The 19,454-nt window shown below is 47.5% G+C and overlaps 1 protein-coding gene across 1 annotated transcript; it reads left to right on the top strand.

Annotated features, from left to right (window-relative positions):
- The first annotated feature begins 12,741 nt into the window (after positions 1 to 12,741).
- Positions 12,742 to 19,113, top strand: LOC136493359 (protein RKD5-like). Its single transcript, XM_066489436.1, has 5 exons — positions 12,742 to 12,996; positions 13,099 to 13,387; positions 13,564 to 13,742; positions 18,385 to 18,608; positions 18,726 to 19,113. The coding sequence occupies exons 1-5, from the start codon at positions 12,936 to 12,938 to the stop codon at positions 18,966 to 18,968; spliced, it is 996 nt and encodes a 331-aa protein (XP_066345533.1). The 5' UTR covers positions 12,742 to 12,935; the 3' UTR covers positions 18,969 to 19,113.
- The last annotated feature ends 341 nt before the right edge of the window (positions 19,114 to 19,454 follow it).

The raw sequence follows: 19,454 nt of genomic DNA on the forward strand, positions 1-19,454 counted from the left end.
CCCGGCACTGCCGCAGAGCAGCACTACCACACGGTAGGCGCGGCACTACCGCACTCCCCAAAATAGTGGGAGTTAGCTATAATCTATATGATTCTCTCTATATAAGATATGGACACATATCACCTATATACCATGACCAGAAACAAATAATCAATATAAACCATGATCATGATACATAAGTTGCCTTTTATAAATCATTTTTATGCACAATATGAAAATTTTCAACTCTTTTGCCTAGATACTAGTTTATCAAATAGAGGCATGCTAAAATTCAAACCATGTTACGAGAATTAAGTATATTTAGCTCACTACGCAAAGCATAAAACCTTGACTCATCGAGAGGCTTAGTGAAGATATTGGCTTCACATGGTAAATTTCGATATCTCCTTTGGCTTCGTGGTCTCTCAAGAAATGATGTTGGATGTCTCCGTGCTTAGTTCTTGAGTGGCTTACGGGATTGTTGGCTAACTTTATAGCACTTTCGTTGTCACACAAGAGTGGGATTTTTGTGAAGTGACATCCGAAATCTTGAAAGCTTTGCCTCATCCAAAGTAGTTGAGCACAACATGCACTGGCTGCAACATACTTGGCCTCGGTGGTGGAAAAGGGCTACATAATTTTGCTTTTTAGTACTCCAAGACACTAGGGACCATCCAAGGAATTGACATGTCCCCGAAGTGCTTTTTCGATCTACTTTACAACCGGCGTTATCGGAATTCGAATACCCAAGTAGATCAAACTTAGAGCTCTTAGGATACCACAAACCAAGGTTAGGAGTATGTACTAAATATCTCAAGATTCTCTTAATGGACACCAAGTGACACTCTTTTGGGTTAGCTTGAAATCTAGCACACATGCACACACTAAGCATAATATCGTGCCTAAATGCACACAAATAAAGTAGAGAGCCAATCATGGAATGATATACCTTGGTATCCACGACTAGAACATGTATGTGACACCTTAATAAAGTTTGAAATGTGAGATTTGTAGATGACAACGAAATACTTGGTGTTGAGAGATAATGTTGTTAAGTACTATATTCAATAGCTTAAAAGTGCAACTAGAAATAGAAATCCATTTAACACTTAGAAAATTTCATGAACTTTTGGAAGGTTAGGCGTTGTGATGTTTAGCAATTTTTGTAGAGAAATTGGGTTAAGGAGTAGGGTAGTATTATGGCTTGTTTTAGTAGCCTAATATACCCTCTAAGGTATAGCAAAAGTGGTTTGGGGATTGGATCAACAGTTTAGATGTTTTGAATGCTTTAAAATTCATGCATGACACTTCCTTCAGTTGCCTGGCTGAGTGTGCGCGGTCACCATCGCGTGGATCCACGATGTTGCTGGGCTCGAACGCGCGCTCGCGCACTACCACACGTGGTCGGTCGCGATTGCCCCATCCTGACCATCCACAGCTGGCCGTCTGGCCTTGTCGTGCGGTGCTGCCGCCACCGCCGACCCGGTGCCTTGGTCGTCCTGCCGCGCAGACGTCCCGTCCCACTACCGCACTGTGTTGCTGTCACTCGCCGCGTTGTGCTGTGGGCTGCCAGTCGCTGCTGCTCCGCTATCCCTACCGCTCCGCTACGATGTCGCTGCTGCTGATACTGTGCCGTGATGTGCTTGTCCCCTCGCTGCATGCACGAGGGCTTGCCCCCTCCTCTGCTGCCCACACCGTCGCCTTGCCATTTATGGTGCAGCAGCCCCGCAGGCAGTGCCGGTCGGTGGCGTGCGTGTGTTGTCCGTAGTAGCGACGTGCGGGTCGGCTGGATCACAACGGATGCATCCTGCCAAGGCTGGTCATGTCAAGCTTTGGTTCTCTCTCTGCTCTCCCCGCCATGGCCGACTATGTCGCACGAGTTAATATGGCTAGGAGGAGTCATTTTAGGTTGTGGCGTCATGTCTCTGGCGCCACCATCAAGTCCTCTAGTCAACCGTCCCCACCTCGCCTTGAATGGCGCCTGCCTGAGCTCCAATTTTGGAGTTTTGCCCCCGCCACAGCGCCATTAAGACCCGGCCCACCAACATCGTAGGCAGCCACCAGCTCATCGCCTCAAGCCAAATTGGCTACACCACCCGACCCGCCTTGCACCCCTTCTCACTATGCGCACCAAAGCCGTACCCCAACGGCTACCCTCGCGGCGCTGACGCGGTCATGCCACCATAGCCTGTTGTCACGCTTGCCGCGCACACGCGACCAGGCTTACTTGGGGCATCTCCGATCAAGCCACCGCCACGGGTAGGTGCGTGGTGAGTCGCTGATGCTCACCCACTGTTTCTATCACCTCTTTTATGCCAAGGCTAACTAGAAAGTGGTTGCCACCGTCGCAGGGTGCCCGCCTTCGTGGAGAGGCCATCCTACTGCGTCTCGACTTGTCCCACCACTGCTCGGAGTTGCGCGTCAGCCCATAGGTAAGGGTCGACCCCCTAGCTAGGTCTGCATGGGTCCCAGTTGGCCGCTACGGCAGCTCAGTGCCGGCCAGTGTTGTGCCAACGAGCGCGGAGGCGTCGGGGACCTCTCCGATGCAAAGACGAGAGAATACGAGGGCTTCCTTGCAAAGTCGATGTCTATAGGAATAGTACGCGTAGTGCTCGCGCTAATGCCTGGTAAAGCGAGGGCGTTTTTGCAAGAGTACCAGTAATCTTGAACAGAGTTTGCCATAAGTTGCTAGTGAAAATCTTATCTCTATCTAATATAATAGCTTGAGGTAGGCCATGGAATTTGAAAACTGAGCCCATATAGTGAAGGGCTACGTGCATGGCAGTAAAAGGATGAGATAGAGGTATAAAGTGTGCATACTTGGAGAATTTATCGACTACTACCAAGATGCAATTGAAGGTTTTGGACTTAGGTAATCCTTCTATGAAATCCAGAGAAACCACTTGCCAAGCTGCATCAGGTACTGGTAGTGGTGAAAGCAGTCTAGGATAAGGAGTTCTCTCTGGTTTAGCCTGTTGACAGATGGAGCAATGAGACACATAATCAGCAATGTATTGTTTCATCTTGGGCCAAGCGAAAAGCTTCTTGATTCTGGCCCCGTTCGCTTGGAGGAATTCTGGAGGAATCTGGAGGAATTTGTGAGAGGAAAACACTGTTTCGGATAAAAAAAGAAGCGGATCAAGCCGGGTTTAAGGGCACGCGAACGAAGAGGAATTTGTGAGAGGAAAACACTGTTCTGTGGTAAGTGGCCTCGATGCCAGAATGGACACCCAACGAGCTAGCATGCAAAGCTGTCGTGATCTGATGATGTAGAGCACTGAGGGAACCCAACCAAAGTCTATTCTTGGAGATATGTTGTTTGCAAGTCAGTGAGACACATAGATTGCATGACTAAAGTTGCAACCAATTCGGCCGTGTCTTGGTGGGTTGCACGTGATAATGCATCGACAACAGCATTCTCAGAACCTTTCTTGTACATAATTCTGAAATTCAAGCCCATCAATTTTGTTAATGCCTTGTGCTGCCAAGGTGAAGTCAAACGCTGAGCATCTAAGTGGAGTAAGCCTTTATGATCTGTCTTGATGAAAAACTCAGAATGTTGGAGATAAGATCGCCAATGATCCACTGCTATCATAATGGCCAGGCATTCCTTGTCATATGTGGAGAGGCTCTGAGATTTCAAGCTAAGTGCCTTACTGACATAGGCTAGAGGATGCCCATCTTGTTGAAGAACTGCTCCCACACCTCTGTTAGATGCATCAGTTTCAATGATGAAGGGTTTGGTGAAATCTAGGAGTTGCAGCACAGGGGTGGAGACAAGTGCCTGTTTTAGTGCTTCAAAGGCAGCTTGTGTTTTAGATGTCCAAGTGAATAGAACACCCTTCTTGAGCAAATTGGTGAGGGGCTTGCTGAGAAGACCAAAATGCCTAACAAACTTTCTATAGTATCCAGCCATACCCAAAAAGCTCCTGAGGTCTTTGACAGTAGTTGGTAGGGGCCAATTCTGAATAATAGCTACTTTAGTTGGATCTATGGCAACACTAGAAGCACTAATAACATGACCTAGATATTTCAATTCTTGTTGAGCAGAGGTACACTTCTTGAATTTCACTTGGAATTTATGTTGTCTTAAGGCCTCAAAGACTTGTCTTAGGTGTTGCAAATGATCAGACCAATTGGAGCTATAGATGAGGATATAATCAATAAAGACAACCACAAACACCCTGAGGAATGGAGCAAGAACATAATTCATTACTGATTGAAAAGTAGCTGGTCCACCAGTGACACCATATGGCATGACTTGGTACTCATAGTGACCATTATGGGTCTGAAATGCTATTTTATATTCCTCTCCAGGTGCCAATCTAATTTGGTGGAAGCCAGAACTGAGATCAAGAGATGTGAACCAAGATGCTCCTCCCAATTCATCTAGTATCTCATCAATGACAAGCAATGGATATTTATTTTTGACAGTATAAGCATTTAGCTTCCTAAAGTCCACACACAATCTCCAGTCTCCAGTTTTGTTCTTGACCAGAAGAGCAGGTGATGAGAAAGGACTGGTGCTTGATTGTATGAGACCTTTTTGCAATAGCTCCTTGATTTGATTTTCAATCTCTGTCTTCTGTGCTAGGTTGTATCTATAGGGTTTGATCGTGAATGGTTGAGTACCAGGAAGTAGAGGAATAGTATGATCCCTAGGTCGACTTGGAGGTAGTCCAGACACAGGCTCAAAAACATCAGCAAATTCAGTGATTATCTCCTGAATTTGGGCAGATAGTGTAGGTGCAGTTGCTGCTTGATCTTGAACTGAATGTAGTTGCACTTGATACAAGATTGAGTCCTCTTTGATCAGAGCAGCTAACTGAGCATTTGTGATTGGTGTCCCTATTGTTGCTGAAGGACTGATGCCCTTGAGGGTGATTAATTGATTGTTCTATGAAAATTGCAGCCACTTATCCTGCCAATGAACTTGCATAGGGCTATGCTGCTGCAGCCAGTCCATGCCCAAAATGATATCATAACTGCTGAGTGGAATTATCTTGAATGTAGTACTAAAAGTGTGCCCACAAATTCCCCAAACTTGGTGTTTCACCTGATGAGTGCAATGCATGATATTGCCATTGGCAACTCGGACCTGGATTGGTTGTTTGAGAGCTGTCCATCCAGGTATAGCAGAGGCTAATTGCTCACTGACGAAGGAATTAGTGCTTCCAGAATCAACTAGCATATAAGCTTGATGAGCAGCTATATAACCTTGGAGCCTGATAGTCCTACTTGATTCAGTGCCTTTGACCGCTTGAACAGAAATGTGCATCAAATCATCTCCTGAATCAGTATCAATAGGTGGACAGTCGACTGAGCAATCAGAGTTATCATCAAACAATTTCCAAATCTCTTCAACTGCATTCAGAGGTATAGTCTTGGGGCACTTGTGACCGGGTCCCCACTTCTCACCACATTTGAAGCATAAGCCTTTGGCACGGCGAAAAGACTTGAGGTCGGCCATAGCTTCAGTGGGTGACTTGGAAGAAGATCCTTTAGGTGGTCTGGTGTTAGCTCGATTTGAAGAAGTACTCTTGGTATAAGGTGGAGACAGCGGCATAGAAGACCGGCCACCATCAATCGACACATTCTTGCCATAAGAGATATCAGGACGACGGAAGTCCCGTTTGCTTGTGCCCGCCAACACCTCCTCCTACAATAACGCCATAGAACTAGCAGTATCGATGTCTTGGGGGCGTTGAACCAAAACAACAGCCTTAATATCATCATGTAAACCATCTATGAATCGATTGGTGATAAAGGAAGGATCTAAGTGAGGATTATGAGCAAGTAATTGATGGACTGTATCACTAAAGGCTTCAATATACTCAGTAACAGTACTAGTTTGCTTAAGGTGGAAAAATTTGCGCTGTAAGTGATTGTGCTCATCCCGATCGAACTTACTGCAGATGGCAGAACAGAGATCCTTCCATGAATGATTACAAGCAAAATCAGGGACAGTCTGAACCCAAAGGGAAGCAGACCCGGAGAAGTTCATGGTGGGTAACTTGACCCAAAGGTTCTCAGGTACAGAATATACATAAAAAAATGTCTCAGAATTCCTAATCTAGAGTTTCGGATTGCTACCATCAAATTTGGGGAAATTGAATGAAGGTATGGCAGAATTCTAATTCAGAGCTAAGCCACTAGGTGCATAACCAATCGATCCAAATTGCAGAGCATTGGGATCAAAGGAAATTGGTGCACCTATGACCGGGGCAGGGATCGGAGTAGTGGTATACACTACCCCAAAGCCAGTACCCCGGTGATGATTTTCTTTGCCGTGGTCCTTAGACCCAGATGCTGCCCGCGGCGGGGTAGGCTCCAGATGGGCGGAGCTCGGCACCTTCAGGCTTGCGGAGGCAGAGAGGTCCCCCAGAGCGGTGGTCGGTGGAGGTTGGGCGATGGTGACGTAGCCCGACAGCGTCACCGTCGAGGAGTCCACCGGTTGCGTTTGCAGTAGTAGAGTCCCCAGCGCCTGCTCCATGCGCTCACCGAGATCCATCACCGCGTGCTCCAGGTCGGTGACGCGGCTGTCGACGATGGGCTTCCAACTGTTGATGTTAGTCCTCAAGGCCCGCATCTCCACCATGGAACTGCGTAGTTCCTCGATCCCCTTGGAGTTCTGACTGAGAAGCGCCAGGATCTGGCCGTACTGCTCCTCCGGTGTCGCCATGGCCATCTGACGGCGTGTGAGGTACGGATGTGATGCCAGGGTCAAAGCTCTGGTACCAAATTGTTACCGACTAGATCACGATGTATATTACTGATAGAGTTTGGTGGGTGAACTTGTGTTCGTCGGACCAGCCGGATCCGCCGCCGTCGCCGTCGGCACTGCTGCACGGTTCAGAGAATATCGAATACAAGTCGAGTTTGCCTTCTCCCGGCTGCTTCTCTCTTATCACGCTTACATGGGCAGCCTTGCCTGTAACCGTAAATCATTTACTAAAATATGTCATGAGCATCATATTTATGTGTTAATACATATAATAGAGTACATAGATTAATTTCTGTAACTTAAAACGATCGACAGAAATGCGAAACGAATATTGATTCAATAGTCATGTTATATCACTTAGGGTTTAATATCAATTTTTATTAAGCAAAAATGCTATAGAACATGTATGTGATACTTAAATAAAGTTTGAAGTACAGACTTTGTAGATGACAATGAAATACTTGCGGTAGAAAAATGATATTACTGGCCAATATTTCCACTAGCTTAACAATCACAAATGAAAATCAAATTCAGCTAAAAAACTTAGAAATTTTCAAGTCTGCCAAAAGTTAGACACTGCTATGTTTAGCAATTTATTGTGAGAGATTGGGTTAAAGGGTGGTGTAGTGTTATAGCTCGATTTGATAGTCTCATGTGCCATCTTGAGCATGGTAAAGACGGTTTAGGTTTAGGAGCAATCGTTTGGTCGTGTTGAACGTTTTAAAATTCATATGTGTCACTGTCTCGGGTTGGTTGATGCCGGGTGCGCGATCACCGCGCGGCCTTCTCACGCTGCGCACATAGCCGTGTCCCGTGCGGTCCACCGTGCCGACGTGCTTGGTCGGTCAAGCCGCCTAGGCTTGGCCGAGGCCGGCCGCAGCGAGCCGTTGGCCCCGCGCCCTGCTGCTCTGCCTCGCGCTGCCGTCTTGGGTGCCGCCGCGGCCGCGCTACGCTGCTGTCGCATCCACATTGCCGATGCTCCTCGCGTCGTGACGCTGCCGTCGCATCCACACCTATCCGCTGCACCTCTGCGTTGTTGTCGCCCTTGTGCGTGTCGCCTCTACCACACGCACGTGGGCGAGCCATCGTCGTCATGCCATTTATGGCACTGTGGTGCGTGGGCCACGTTGATCGGACGCGAGCACACGTTGTCCATAGCGCCAGCGTGTAGGCCTCCCAAGCTTGTTGCTCTTGTCCCGCCAAGGCAAGGACGAGTAGAGCCCACTGCCACGTTCCATTTCTCTCTTTCTCTCTTCTCTCTTTGCTTTCCGCCGCCGTCGAGTCGTGTCACGACGAGTCAGAGAGCGAGTAACTCTCATCAATTCCTCGTGCTCGCGTCTCCGCCTTCACGTCCCCTCTCTAGCCGACCCCACACCGCCTTGATTGCGGCTCAGCCGAGCTCCAATTTTGGAGCTTTGCCCGCCACCGTGCTGTAAAGGCCTGTCACCGTCCGCGTCGTGGCCAGCCTCCACCACTTCACCCCACGCCAATTCCTTGGCACCACTAGCTCGCCTTGGCTCTCTCTTCATCGTGCGCACGCTAGTCGCAGCTCTAGTGTCGCCTCCTCGCCTCTGACGCGGCCATGCCTTTGCGGTCCGCCATTCACCTCGCAGTGCGCATGTGGCCAGCCTCGCTCGAGTCGTCTCCGACCGAGCTGGCTTCTCGGTAAGGTCACTGGTGAGTTGTCGTTGCTCACCCACTACCCCTACCGCCTTATTGTTGATGCGGCTCACCCAAACACCATCGCCTTTGCCACAAGATGCCTGCTATTGTGGAGAGGTCCTTCTACGGCGTCCTGGCTCATGCAACCGCCGCTCATCGTCTCACGTCGAACCCTAGGTGAGCATCGGCCTCGTAGATAGGTCAGCATGGGTCCCGTGTGGCCGACGTAAGCGCTAGTGCCACCGCTCGCCGTGCCCACGCGCGCGGGGATGGTCGAGGACCTTGCCGCTGTAAAGAGGAGAAAGTTTCGAGGGTTCTGTTGCAAAGTCGTTGTCTGTAGAAATAGTACGTGTAGTGTTCGCACTATTGTTTGATAACGCGAGGGTGTTTTTGCAAAAATGCCAGCATGCGGGCTTCGTCGCCACCTCGCGCTGCAGGTCGCCCTCGCGTGGGCCGCGCCTCTGGGCCGTTGTACGCTCGCGCGCGCGCTGCGTCGTGTGTGGGCTACGTTGGACCGAAATCAGTTTAGTTTTTTCGTGGAGAATAGAAATAGTTTTTTATTTTAATTTTGAGCTAAACTTTGGTAATTAATATAAAATCATGTAGGTATCCAAAAATTGTGAAACTAATTTTGTTAGGTTCCTAAAATTGTGCTATATCTGTTAGTGTATTTAGTTCATATATATACTTGTCGATAGCAGGAATTATTAAATCATTTGAGAGTGTTTAATATTATTAGGTTAAATATTGTAGAAATTTTGTGGTATGAAATGGACTAAGTATTGTAAACTTATTCTCGTTATTGGATCCTGGACGAAAAACGTGGATTATTCGAGTTCTCCCTTGGGGTGTGTTTGATGGAACCGTTCGATATAGCCAACTTTCGAGGTGCTTAGTGTCTGATAAAAGACGAGCGTCTTCGAAAATGTGCTATTTCGAACGGTTCTGTCACACCATCACCTTAGGATTTGGTCTCCTGACCCGTTTAGCCTTCAACTTCTGGTTGTCATCAGTCTTCGAGCCCAGATCACCATCGTCTTCAGTAGCAGGCCTATTAGCACTGGTGACATATCTGTAGTTGTGGTGAATCAGCTGGGAACAGTGGTGACTATGACTATATCCTAGCCGGAAGAAGGAGAAGCGAAGTTGCGTAGGCAATGCGCCAGTGATGCTGCCGACATGGTACCGGATGCGTAATTGGATGTGTGCATCCACGGAGTACCTATCTGCCTTTAGGTCGATAGGCGACCTGGTTGTTCGTGGTCGGTCTGGAGCGGGCAAACGGGCGCGCGCAAGCTGTTCGATAGAATGACGCAGAGGGCGACCGTGCTTAGAAATTCTCAGCTTCTGGCCGGTGCTCGAATTAGAAGGTACTACAACTATATTGTTTTTTATATTATTGAATTAAAAGCTGATACTACAAAAGTAACTGCTCGAGACTGGTTCCATTAGGACTTGGGAGTTAGACAATGATGGTTTAGTGGAGGCTGAATACTGGTGGTGTTACACGATGTAAAATACTGAATAAATTCAAGGAAGCATTCAATTTGATGATTATACTGAACTGATGGGTCAGATTCCTCGCTCCTCTAATGCAAATGGAACCAATGCCAACATGCAAGCAGTTCCTAAGCGACACATACAAGTCACAGAAAGCTATAACTGAATCCTGAATAGATATCTGAATTTCCCCTCAAAATTGCTTCCTTGATTTGCATTTCCTTTCAGTCCATCAAAAAAACTCACTGGACAGAAATGACTGGTAGTTTGTTTTCTCCTCATTTAAGGTTGTGGAAAATCTGAGCTGAAGATGGGGAGATGAGCAAAGCTGCCTCTCTCTCTTAGACCTTCTTTCCTGTCTTGCTTTGTAAGGATTAAGTTGATTTCTTTGAATATGACCAAGTTGTCTGTTTCCAGGCTCCTCGACGAAGTGGTTTAAAATACATGGTACTATGTTGGATGGGCACAACGCATTCAAATCAAACTCCTACGGTTGTCAAGGAAAACAAGCTACCTTTAGTAAGTTATCCTCATGAAAATATCTTTATAAGCCTACGCTAGATCAACATCTGCAATGTTGTCTGCTGTAGTTTCCTCAATTGATTTTACCCCTATTAAGTAGTATACAACTATACGTATCAGAGTGTTGTTTAATTTCTGCTTGCTTTATTACAATGTCCAATTTCTTAGGACGATGTTTGTATTTGTATACATGTATCATGGGAATTATTCATTGCTAGAGGTTTTGGCTCAATATCGAATTGTGGGTCATTATATTTTCTAGAAATCTTTAACATTAATCATGAAGGTATAGCATATTATATTAGCTATGCAAGATAACTAACGTGATGCTGTCCCATTTGCTCGAAGAATATTGCACCCTATTTTCACTGGCAAATCTAAAATATGCGAGGCAATTAACTATTTTAGGCATGTTTAACCCAAGAACTTAGAATCCATAAAGTAGCAATCAATGGCTTTTATGGTGCACCAAATTTACCCCAATGCTGTGCATTCTCCATGGATGTCAAAGGGGGTCACGTTGTCATGGGTATGCGTGGCATACATCCTGTGTTAGGAGTACATACGAGTATATACCAAGCAAGAAGCGACACGCATGTGCGCCACTAGGGATAGCGGCACACACGATCTTCTTCCTCTTATCCTCCTTTCTCTCTCTACCCATCTTCCTCCTCCCGCCCACCGCCTCGACCGCCATATAGACTACCTGCAACCTCACTTGTGACCTCAACGTCCACCTACCACCCCCACCAGATGAACCCGCCCTTCACTAATCCTAATCCAGGAGTTCCCCAGCGACTCCTCGCCCCGCTACCGACACCACCTATCCGGTTGTCTCCTTCCGCCCGCGCCTCGCTTACCGCCCCTCAACCCGTCACCGCAGCTTGATCGGCCACCGCCCTCGGGCCCCTCCTCTAAGGTCGCTGGCCATAGATGGTCACAAATACTCCATGGATGTCAAAGGGGTTCACGTTGTCATGGGTATGCGTGGCATACATCCTGTGTTAGGAGTACATACGAGTATACACCAAGCAAGAAGCGACACGCATGCGCGCCACTAGGGATAGCGGCGCACACGATCTTCTTCCTCCCATCCTCCTCCTCCTCCTCCTCTCTCTCTCTCTCCGTACCCATCTTCCTCCTCCCGTCCACCGCCTCGACCGCCACCTAGACTACCTGCAACCTCACTTGTGACCTCAAAGCCCACCTACCACCCCCACCAGATGAACCCGCCCTTCATTAATCCTAATCCAGGAGTTCGCCAGCGACTCCTCACCCCCGCTACCGGCACCACCTATCCGGTTGTCTCCTTCCGCCCGCTCAGCGGCGCCGCCGCCGCCTCGCTTACCACCCCTCAACCCGTCACTGTAGCTTGGTCGGCCGCCGCCCTCAGGCCCCTCATCTAAGGTCGCTGGCCATAGATGGTCACAAATACTACCTTAACCGCTGTCGGCGCCGTGGCCACCGCCTCAACCACCGCGGCGACCTCGTCGCTGGCCGTTCCACCCAACGCCTACCTCTGCCCTCGCCCCCGCCCCCGCCCCCTTCTTCCTCTGTTCTGGCGACGCGAACGTGCGCCCGATAAGATTTTGGGAAGAAATCAGGAGGCTAGGGTGTGGGATGCTTTGACCGTCAGCGACGGAGCATGCAAGTGGACTCGACAAGAACAAAGTAATAAGTAAACAGTGACTCTTGTAATTACGGCATTTCGCCCTGATTTACGAGGAACCTCTCTCTCTATCTGTGCATGTGTTTTTATGGCTTCGGTCTATGGGTTTGTTGTGCCGTCGTATATCGCATTATCGCGGCTAGTGTGTGAACGCGGCGTGATAAACCAAGAAAAGCCCCAGGTGCCGCGCGAATGTTGCGCACATCTGATCTGGATTTGTTCTGTCGTGCGCTCGGCTGCTCGGCGCCTCGGCGGTGTGGACTGCACTGCAGAATACACGGGACCCAAAATTTGTTTAATGGCTGCTTCTGATGCACGTTTGTCGAAGGGACGCCAGTAATAACCAGTTCACTGCACAGCACAGCAGGATTTGCAGCATGCATCGCAAGCTTTCCAAATGACAACTAGGCCTTGTTTAGATGCCATCCAAATTCCAAGTTTTTTCACTCTCTCTCTATTACATCAATTTTTAGCCGCTTGCATGAAGTATTAAATGTAGGTAAAAAAAATAACTAATTGCACAGTTTAGTTCGAAATCACGAGATGAATCTTTTGAGCCTAGTTGGTCGACAATATTTGTCAAATAAGACGAAAGTGCTACTATTTATCGGTTTGAAATTTTTTCGCAATCTAAACGTGCCCCTAGTGTGCTGGCATCAAAAGCCCGCCTTCCTCTTTGTCCTCTCCCCACCGGCCTTTTAGAAAGAAGAAAGGACCCAACGCGATCGAAATCCACTGCCTTCTTCAATTGCTGCCAGGCGCCAGCCACAGCCAGTGCAATTGCACGGCAGCCAATTTTCAGAGCAATAGATATTAGCGATTCCTCAATTAGCCAGTCAAATCTCCACATCCTTTCCCCACCATCCAGGCCTTCCTCCCATGGACGCCGCCGTCTCCACCCTCACCGCTCTCGCCATCTTCGCGAGTACCGTCGAGCACGGTCGGTGCCGGCCTCCGCCACGCTTTCTCAATCGTTTCTCAATCGAGCACGATGTGTGAGTGTGTCTCTGACGCGGGGTGATTTTCTTTTCTGTCTTTGCAGCCGCCTACAGGAGCGTGCACGGGTACAGGGTGCTCGGGAGGAAAAGCGACGGGTGGGTCCGGTGGGGGAGGTGGATGGAGCGGCAGTTCGTCCTCTCCCTCTCCTTCCCACCGTGCCTCGAGGTCGCCCTGCCCGCCGCCGCGCCGCGGATACTGCCAGCGGGGTGGCGGAGCCGGCCGGTGTTCCGCGAGGGACAGACCGTGGAGACCTGGCGTTGCATTGTGGCATTCGATTCCGTCGCCGCCGTCGCACCGTCCTCCCCGCCGCCGCCCGTGCTCTCCCCCCTCGTGTATGGACAATCAGATCACAATTCACATAAGCTCGAAACGGATGCTGCGTTGCTTTCTCAAAATGCTTTGATGGCCGAAAGATTTGTCATTTCAGTTTACAAATTGTTTCTGTTTTCGGAGAAGTAGAACTGATAATTGATTCTAAACTCTGAAGCCTTCGATCTTGTCCTTCCAGGAACCCGCAGCTGCAGTATCTGCCTAACCTGTACAACGACCTGCTGAAGGTGTTTCGGTTTCAGGAAGAGAAAAAGGTCTCAAAAGAGCAACCCATCCGTTCTGGTGAGCAGGGGAAAACTTCTGATCTGGCTGATGCATCGGAGTCCGATTCAGATGGGGATTCTCAATCTGACAAAGGTGATTGTTTTCTCTTTCTTAATTTGGAAATCTACTTGTAACCAGTGTTACCTGTATAAAGTTCCATTTTTTGCTTGCTGAGTCAAACAACAGCACCTCAGATTATTGCGCCTGGGAGGATTCAAGTGGACAATTGACAACCAATTCGCGAGCCTTTCAAGATTTGGCACTTATATCGCAATGACATGTGGGGTCAATCTGAGTCATTGACATGTGGGTCAGGGTGCCAAATCTTGAAAGGCTCACGAATTGGATGTCGATTTTAGAAAATTCTCATCCCATTGAATATAAAGACTTTAGGCAATATAGTTCTATTATTCACTCCCTTTAAGGCTTTAAGCATCCTTCCACTGTCCATGCCCTCACAAACACACGTCAAATGCGATTTGGAGTTAGACAAGTTTCAGAATTTGATATATGCCAAATAAGATCTTGAACCCAGAAAAAGGTGTCATAATCTAGCACGAGACAACTAATCTTCCATGCTAATATTCAGTTGTTCAGGTTGAAACTGACACTTTTCACACTAGACGAGCCTTAGGCATCAACGCTTAAGCAGGCAGCAGCTCCGCAGCAAGCGCTCCTGGTGACTTCCACCATGGCATGTAAAAATGGCAGCTTTCTGCAAGCGTCCCACCCAAACGATGGGGTGTACACGTGGCGGAGATTAGTTAGGGCCATCCCTCCCCCCTCCGGTTGACAAGAGCACTTAATTTAATTGCTTTGAGTGCTTACAAAATGCTAATCAGACCCCCTCTGTTCGTATTTCTGTCATAATTGGCCCTCTTTATTTTCCTATCCAAGCTCCGTCACTGGTTCTACATGGCCTAAGCCTCTCTCAACTCACTGCTGTCGCTGTCACCAATATGATTGGCCCTGCAAGATTGCAGCTTTTCTGTTTATGTTGCCTCCTATTTATAATGGAGGATTACAGTAAAGGCTGGCCAAAGTGGCCCTAGATTCTAAGCTCACAACTCCTCTAAGCAACTGGCTCACTAACTCCCTAGAGACCAGGCAACTGCTAACAAACCTGAACTGAAAACTCAAAGACTGACTCTTAACAGGCTCGACAATAGACTACTGAATGTGCAGGGAATATTTCCATCAGTGTTAGATTCTAAATTTCTAACACATTTGTCGGATTCCATGTCCTATTTGACTTGTCCAGATGCCAAGTTGGGTACCCGCACCTGAATCAGTTTGTGTCAGTGATTGCTAGTATCTGCAGTTTGTGTCGGTGCTTTCATTTTTCTTTTAAATGCCACCAATCAGTTGCCCCTATTTGGGGCCACATTTCTTGCTAAGTTTGAATTTCCCCTGTAAAATTAACAAAGATGGAGCTTCTTGCATGTACTGATCTAGGATGAGTTGGAGTCTTGGACATTGGTCAAACAGTCACTAGCTGTGCCACATGACATGGTCAATCAAGATATTTTTGTTGGTAACCCAGCAATTAGAATTATTGCAAAAAAAAGACGCCCTATATTGTATAACTCGATAGTTGGGGGATGGGCAGATAGTTGGTTGACACTGAACAATTGGAGATTTGGCAAGTTAGAAGTGCCTTCGGAGGAATTTAGCATTATCATTAGACTGAAAGTGGTGTTTCATCATGGGTTTAGGTGTGCAGCAGGGAAAACATGGAGCTAGACTGGTAGAGGGTGTCAGCAATATAAATTTGTGAGTCCAATATATCATTGTCCTCCTAAAATAACTCTACTCCTAGGGGAATGACCTCTCCCAAGGCATTGTATTAAGAAGGAGACTCAACCTTCCACAGGGTCGAGAAGATGCCCCGAAGGCTGACCTGTATGAGGACTCATAACCTGCCGACAGCATGGCCATACTGTTGTTGTTCCTAATATCGGTACACTATTTGCATGGCATGTTGAAGTATCATGGCAAAGGATTCACAATTATTCCTGTTATGTCGATAGGCCATCAACACTACGGTTAATTAAAGGAAAGATTAGATTAATAAAAATGTGAGGGTGAACCTAATTGGTAACCCGTCCTCCAAAGAGGTATGGCAAATTGGCAAATGAGTACAATGGATGCATATGCAATACTTGAATAACCGCAATCCACAGTTTCTCTAGGCACAGGATGGACAACAATTCAGATTGCCACGTATACTATGTGGAAAATATGTAAAGAACTTAACCATCAGGATTTTTTATTGCCAAGAATTGTGCACAGATCTTTGATGTTATGAATATATTTTGATGTAAAGCTCCTAATCTGCTGGTTAGGCCATTAGGGGCTCTCAATCTCTGATATACAACTCTTTTCTTGTACTAGGCAGTGCCCATGCCATATTGCTCAAAATAAGAATTTACATAGAAATAGTTATTTTGATAATTCAGCAAACCATCACTTTATTGTAGCTACCTATGGATAAATAGAAACAGAAATCTTGATAGGCAGCGTTAGCTGGTTAACATAGTGTTGTACTGGATCTTTTTTTTTTTTTTGAAAAACTGGCAGGAGCTCTGCCTGTCAATTAAGATGGAAAAGAGAGTTTATATACAACAGGCCTGTAAGCCTAGGCCCCTAAGGGCACACATTCCAACATCACACTCTCAACTAAGCGAAATTGTTTAGTGCCCTTGATCACAGCTCAATGTCCTCCTTTGTCCTGTGGGCCACCTGGTTTGCATCCAAAGAACTGTTATCAAAGATCCTTCTATTTCTTTCTTTCCATATGTTCCAGATTATGTATATAACCACCCCATTGAAGTGTCGCCGCCTTTGTCTTGGAATTTTTGCAGCCGTGTACTGGATTTCAGTTTTTTCCTTGTTTCTCTTTACTTTTTTGTTTTCTATGTCTTGTCTCCTCTCACCATGATGGCCTGTAAATATTCTTACCCAGCTTGAATGAGAAGGCAGTCCACCTGTAAGTTTCCCTAAAAAAATACTGTGTTCTGACCATCCCTGCTCGTATGAGGAACTAAGTTGGCGCAGATGGTATATGATTCGAAATTGGCACAAAGGCGTTTTTCTGGCTCTCGCCACGGCGACGCCACGGCTCCGGCGTGTATGGCGTCCGCCATAGCGCCGTGGCGTCCCCGTGGCGCCGATTTGGCGTCCTGTGGCGCCTTTGTGCGCTGTGGCAGGCGCAATAGACGGTGAGGGTGAGGGTGAGGGTGAGGCCGTGAGGGTACCTGTATAGGCCGAGTGGCCGATTGGAGCCCTCTGAGACCGAGCCCGAGACGCAACCACAAGCAGCCCTTCGAGCCGCCACCGCCGTAGGCCGCCGGGACGGTCGCCCTCCGCCCGCCCCCGTGCTCGCAACCAGCTAGCCGTCGCCGTGGAAGGACACCGCGAGCCCGCCGTCGGTGGAGGGTTCCTGCACTACGCCGCCGTGGCCGCCCCTGCGCGCCACGGATCCGCGCTGCTCGGGGAGGGAGAAGAGGCAGCTGAGCCAGATCTGGCCTCGTCGCCGCCGGATCCGGCCTCCACACGCGCCGATGCCACCGGTCAGAGAGGGAGAAGAGGGAGCTGGCTCCGGTCGGAGAGAGGGAGAGTGCGGGGGAGGGAGAGGGGCGCGGTCCTGTGCGCCGTCGCTGGGGGAGAGGGGGAGTCGCTCGGGGAGAAGGGGAGAGGGAGTCGTGCTCGGGCGCAGTCGCTCGGAGGAGAAGGAGTCGCGCTTGAGCGCCGTCGCTCTGGAGAGTGGAGTGAGGAGAGGAGAGAGGGTGGAGTCTCTAGGGTTTTTGATTTCGTTTATATATTGGTGATGGTAGTGGGCTGGTGTGGGCTAGCGGGCTGGGCCTGATTTACCGAGGCGGTTGAGTTAGGATGCATGGGACGACTTTTGAGAGATGAGAGATTTGGAAGTTTGAGAGATGAGAGAGTTCTATGTCTTTTGTGCTACATTTACATTGCTATTTTGATTTGCTAATATTGTAGACTATACCTTTTAAGCTACATTTGCATTACCATTTGTCAATATAATTTTCTAATATCCTAGACTATAATGTATGTATTCGCCACGCCGATGTGTGTATGGCGTCGCCACGCCGCGCGCCATAGACGCTGTAAAGGTGTGAAGGTGGTGGGTCGCCGCGCCTCGCCACGCCGCCGTAAAAACTATGATTTAGACTAAGAAAGAGTGCAAAGAGAACTCAGTAGTTGGATATCATACAACTGTATCTTCTTGGCAATTTACTTTAAGATGTCCTTGTGTTAACAACATAAAAGGTTAACATGAAGATAAGATAAAATTCAGCAAACTTTTTTTTGGTTCTCAATCTCTGAAATTGGTTACTTGTGGCACTTACTTTTTTGTTAGTATTATGTACTTTTATGGGCTCATGAGATCTATATAATAGCAATTTATTATGTGACGGTTTGTTGTTGCGATTCATAGTACCTGTTTACTCTTGTTTTGAGGAAAAGTTGTTTTACCCCCAACCTATATTGAAAGCCCATTCTTATAGATATTACTGGTGGGTTTTCTACAATTTACTTCTTTCATCCTCCGCTGGTAAATAAAAGTATAAAACTTCAAGAACAAATTAATATTATAAGAAAAGTATAGTGCCTTTGGAAGTTTGAGTTGTCATTATGTTTGATTTATATTCATTACTGATGTCTCCTCTTTTGCTACTTGAATGTTTAATAACATTTGTGGTATATGCAGAACTTGCACCACCAGTTCAGAAGCATATAAGAGCCAACCGGAAGCATATAGATAGCATTACTTTAGTTGATATAGCTCAGTACTTCCATCTTCCAATCCGAGATGCATCAAAGACACTCAAGATTGGGGTCAGCATACTGAAGAGGAAATGCCGGCAATATGGGATACCTCGTTGGCCTCACCGGAAAATCAAGTCACTTGACTCCCTCATTCATGACCTTGAGGTAAACCTGATGGTATTTCTGTTTCACTTCACTTGTGAATTTTCCAGGGAACGACCGTCACAATTTGATGCAGCTGTAACTTGTTGATGCCAACACAACTCAAATTTTGTTGAACAGTACGTGCTGGCAAGAGAGGACGAGGAGGAGGAGGAGAAGCAGCTGCAGAAGGACAGGCTGGCTGCTGCGATAAACGCCCTCACAAAGCGGAAGAGCATGCTGGAGAGCGAGAAGGAAACCATACAGCTGAAACCAACCATGGACCTGATGGCTGAAACCAAGCTGTTCAGGGAAGATGTTTTCAAGAGGAGATATAGGGCCAAAAGTTCAGTCATGGAGGATATGGATTTCGATATGGATTAGCATTTCTCTTTAGCTGATAATAGCTGGTGTAAAAAGATATGGCTGAATGAACCTGGTTGCAAAGAGATAATCGTTCCATGTGCATCACCAGTTTATATGGTAGCCGGTAGTCGCTCTCTTCGTAAACTTTGCTTTGTTCTGCTGGGGCGAACTGAACTGAGTGGAGAACTGAACATAGCATGGTTGGATGCTGGTGTTACGAGTTAACCTTACAATTTAAGCGCATCTATGCGAGAGTGTCGCCCATGCCTGATGCTGATGGTGAAAGACCTGAAGTCCTGGAAGGCTGAAACCACGGAAGTTGGGCGGTTTATCACGTCATTTTGGTCATTTTGACCATGCTGCAGAAAATTTGACAGAAAATTCACGCGGCGCCACAACGCCGTTCCACGACGTGTGTCCAAACTGCAAAAGTTAATTTCCGCTTTTGGCCGGACAAGCAATATATACGAACCAGATTTTTGCTAAAGCTCTCATGTCGCTTTC

This window comes from Miscanthus floridulus, chromosome 11, assembly GCF_019320115.1.
Source record: "Miscanthus floridulus cultivar M001 chromosome 11, ASM1932011v1, whole genome shotgun sequence".
Taxonomy (NCBI): domain Eukaryota; kingdom Viridiplantae; phylum Streptophyta; class Magnoliopsida; order Poales; family Poaceae; genus Miscanthus; species Miscanthus floridulus.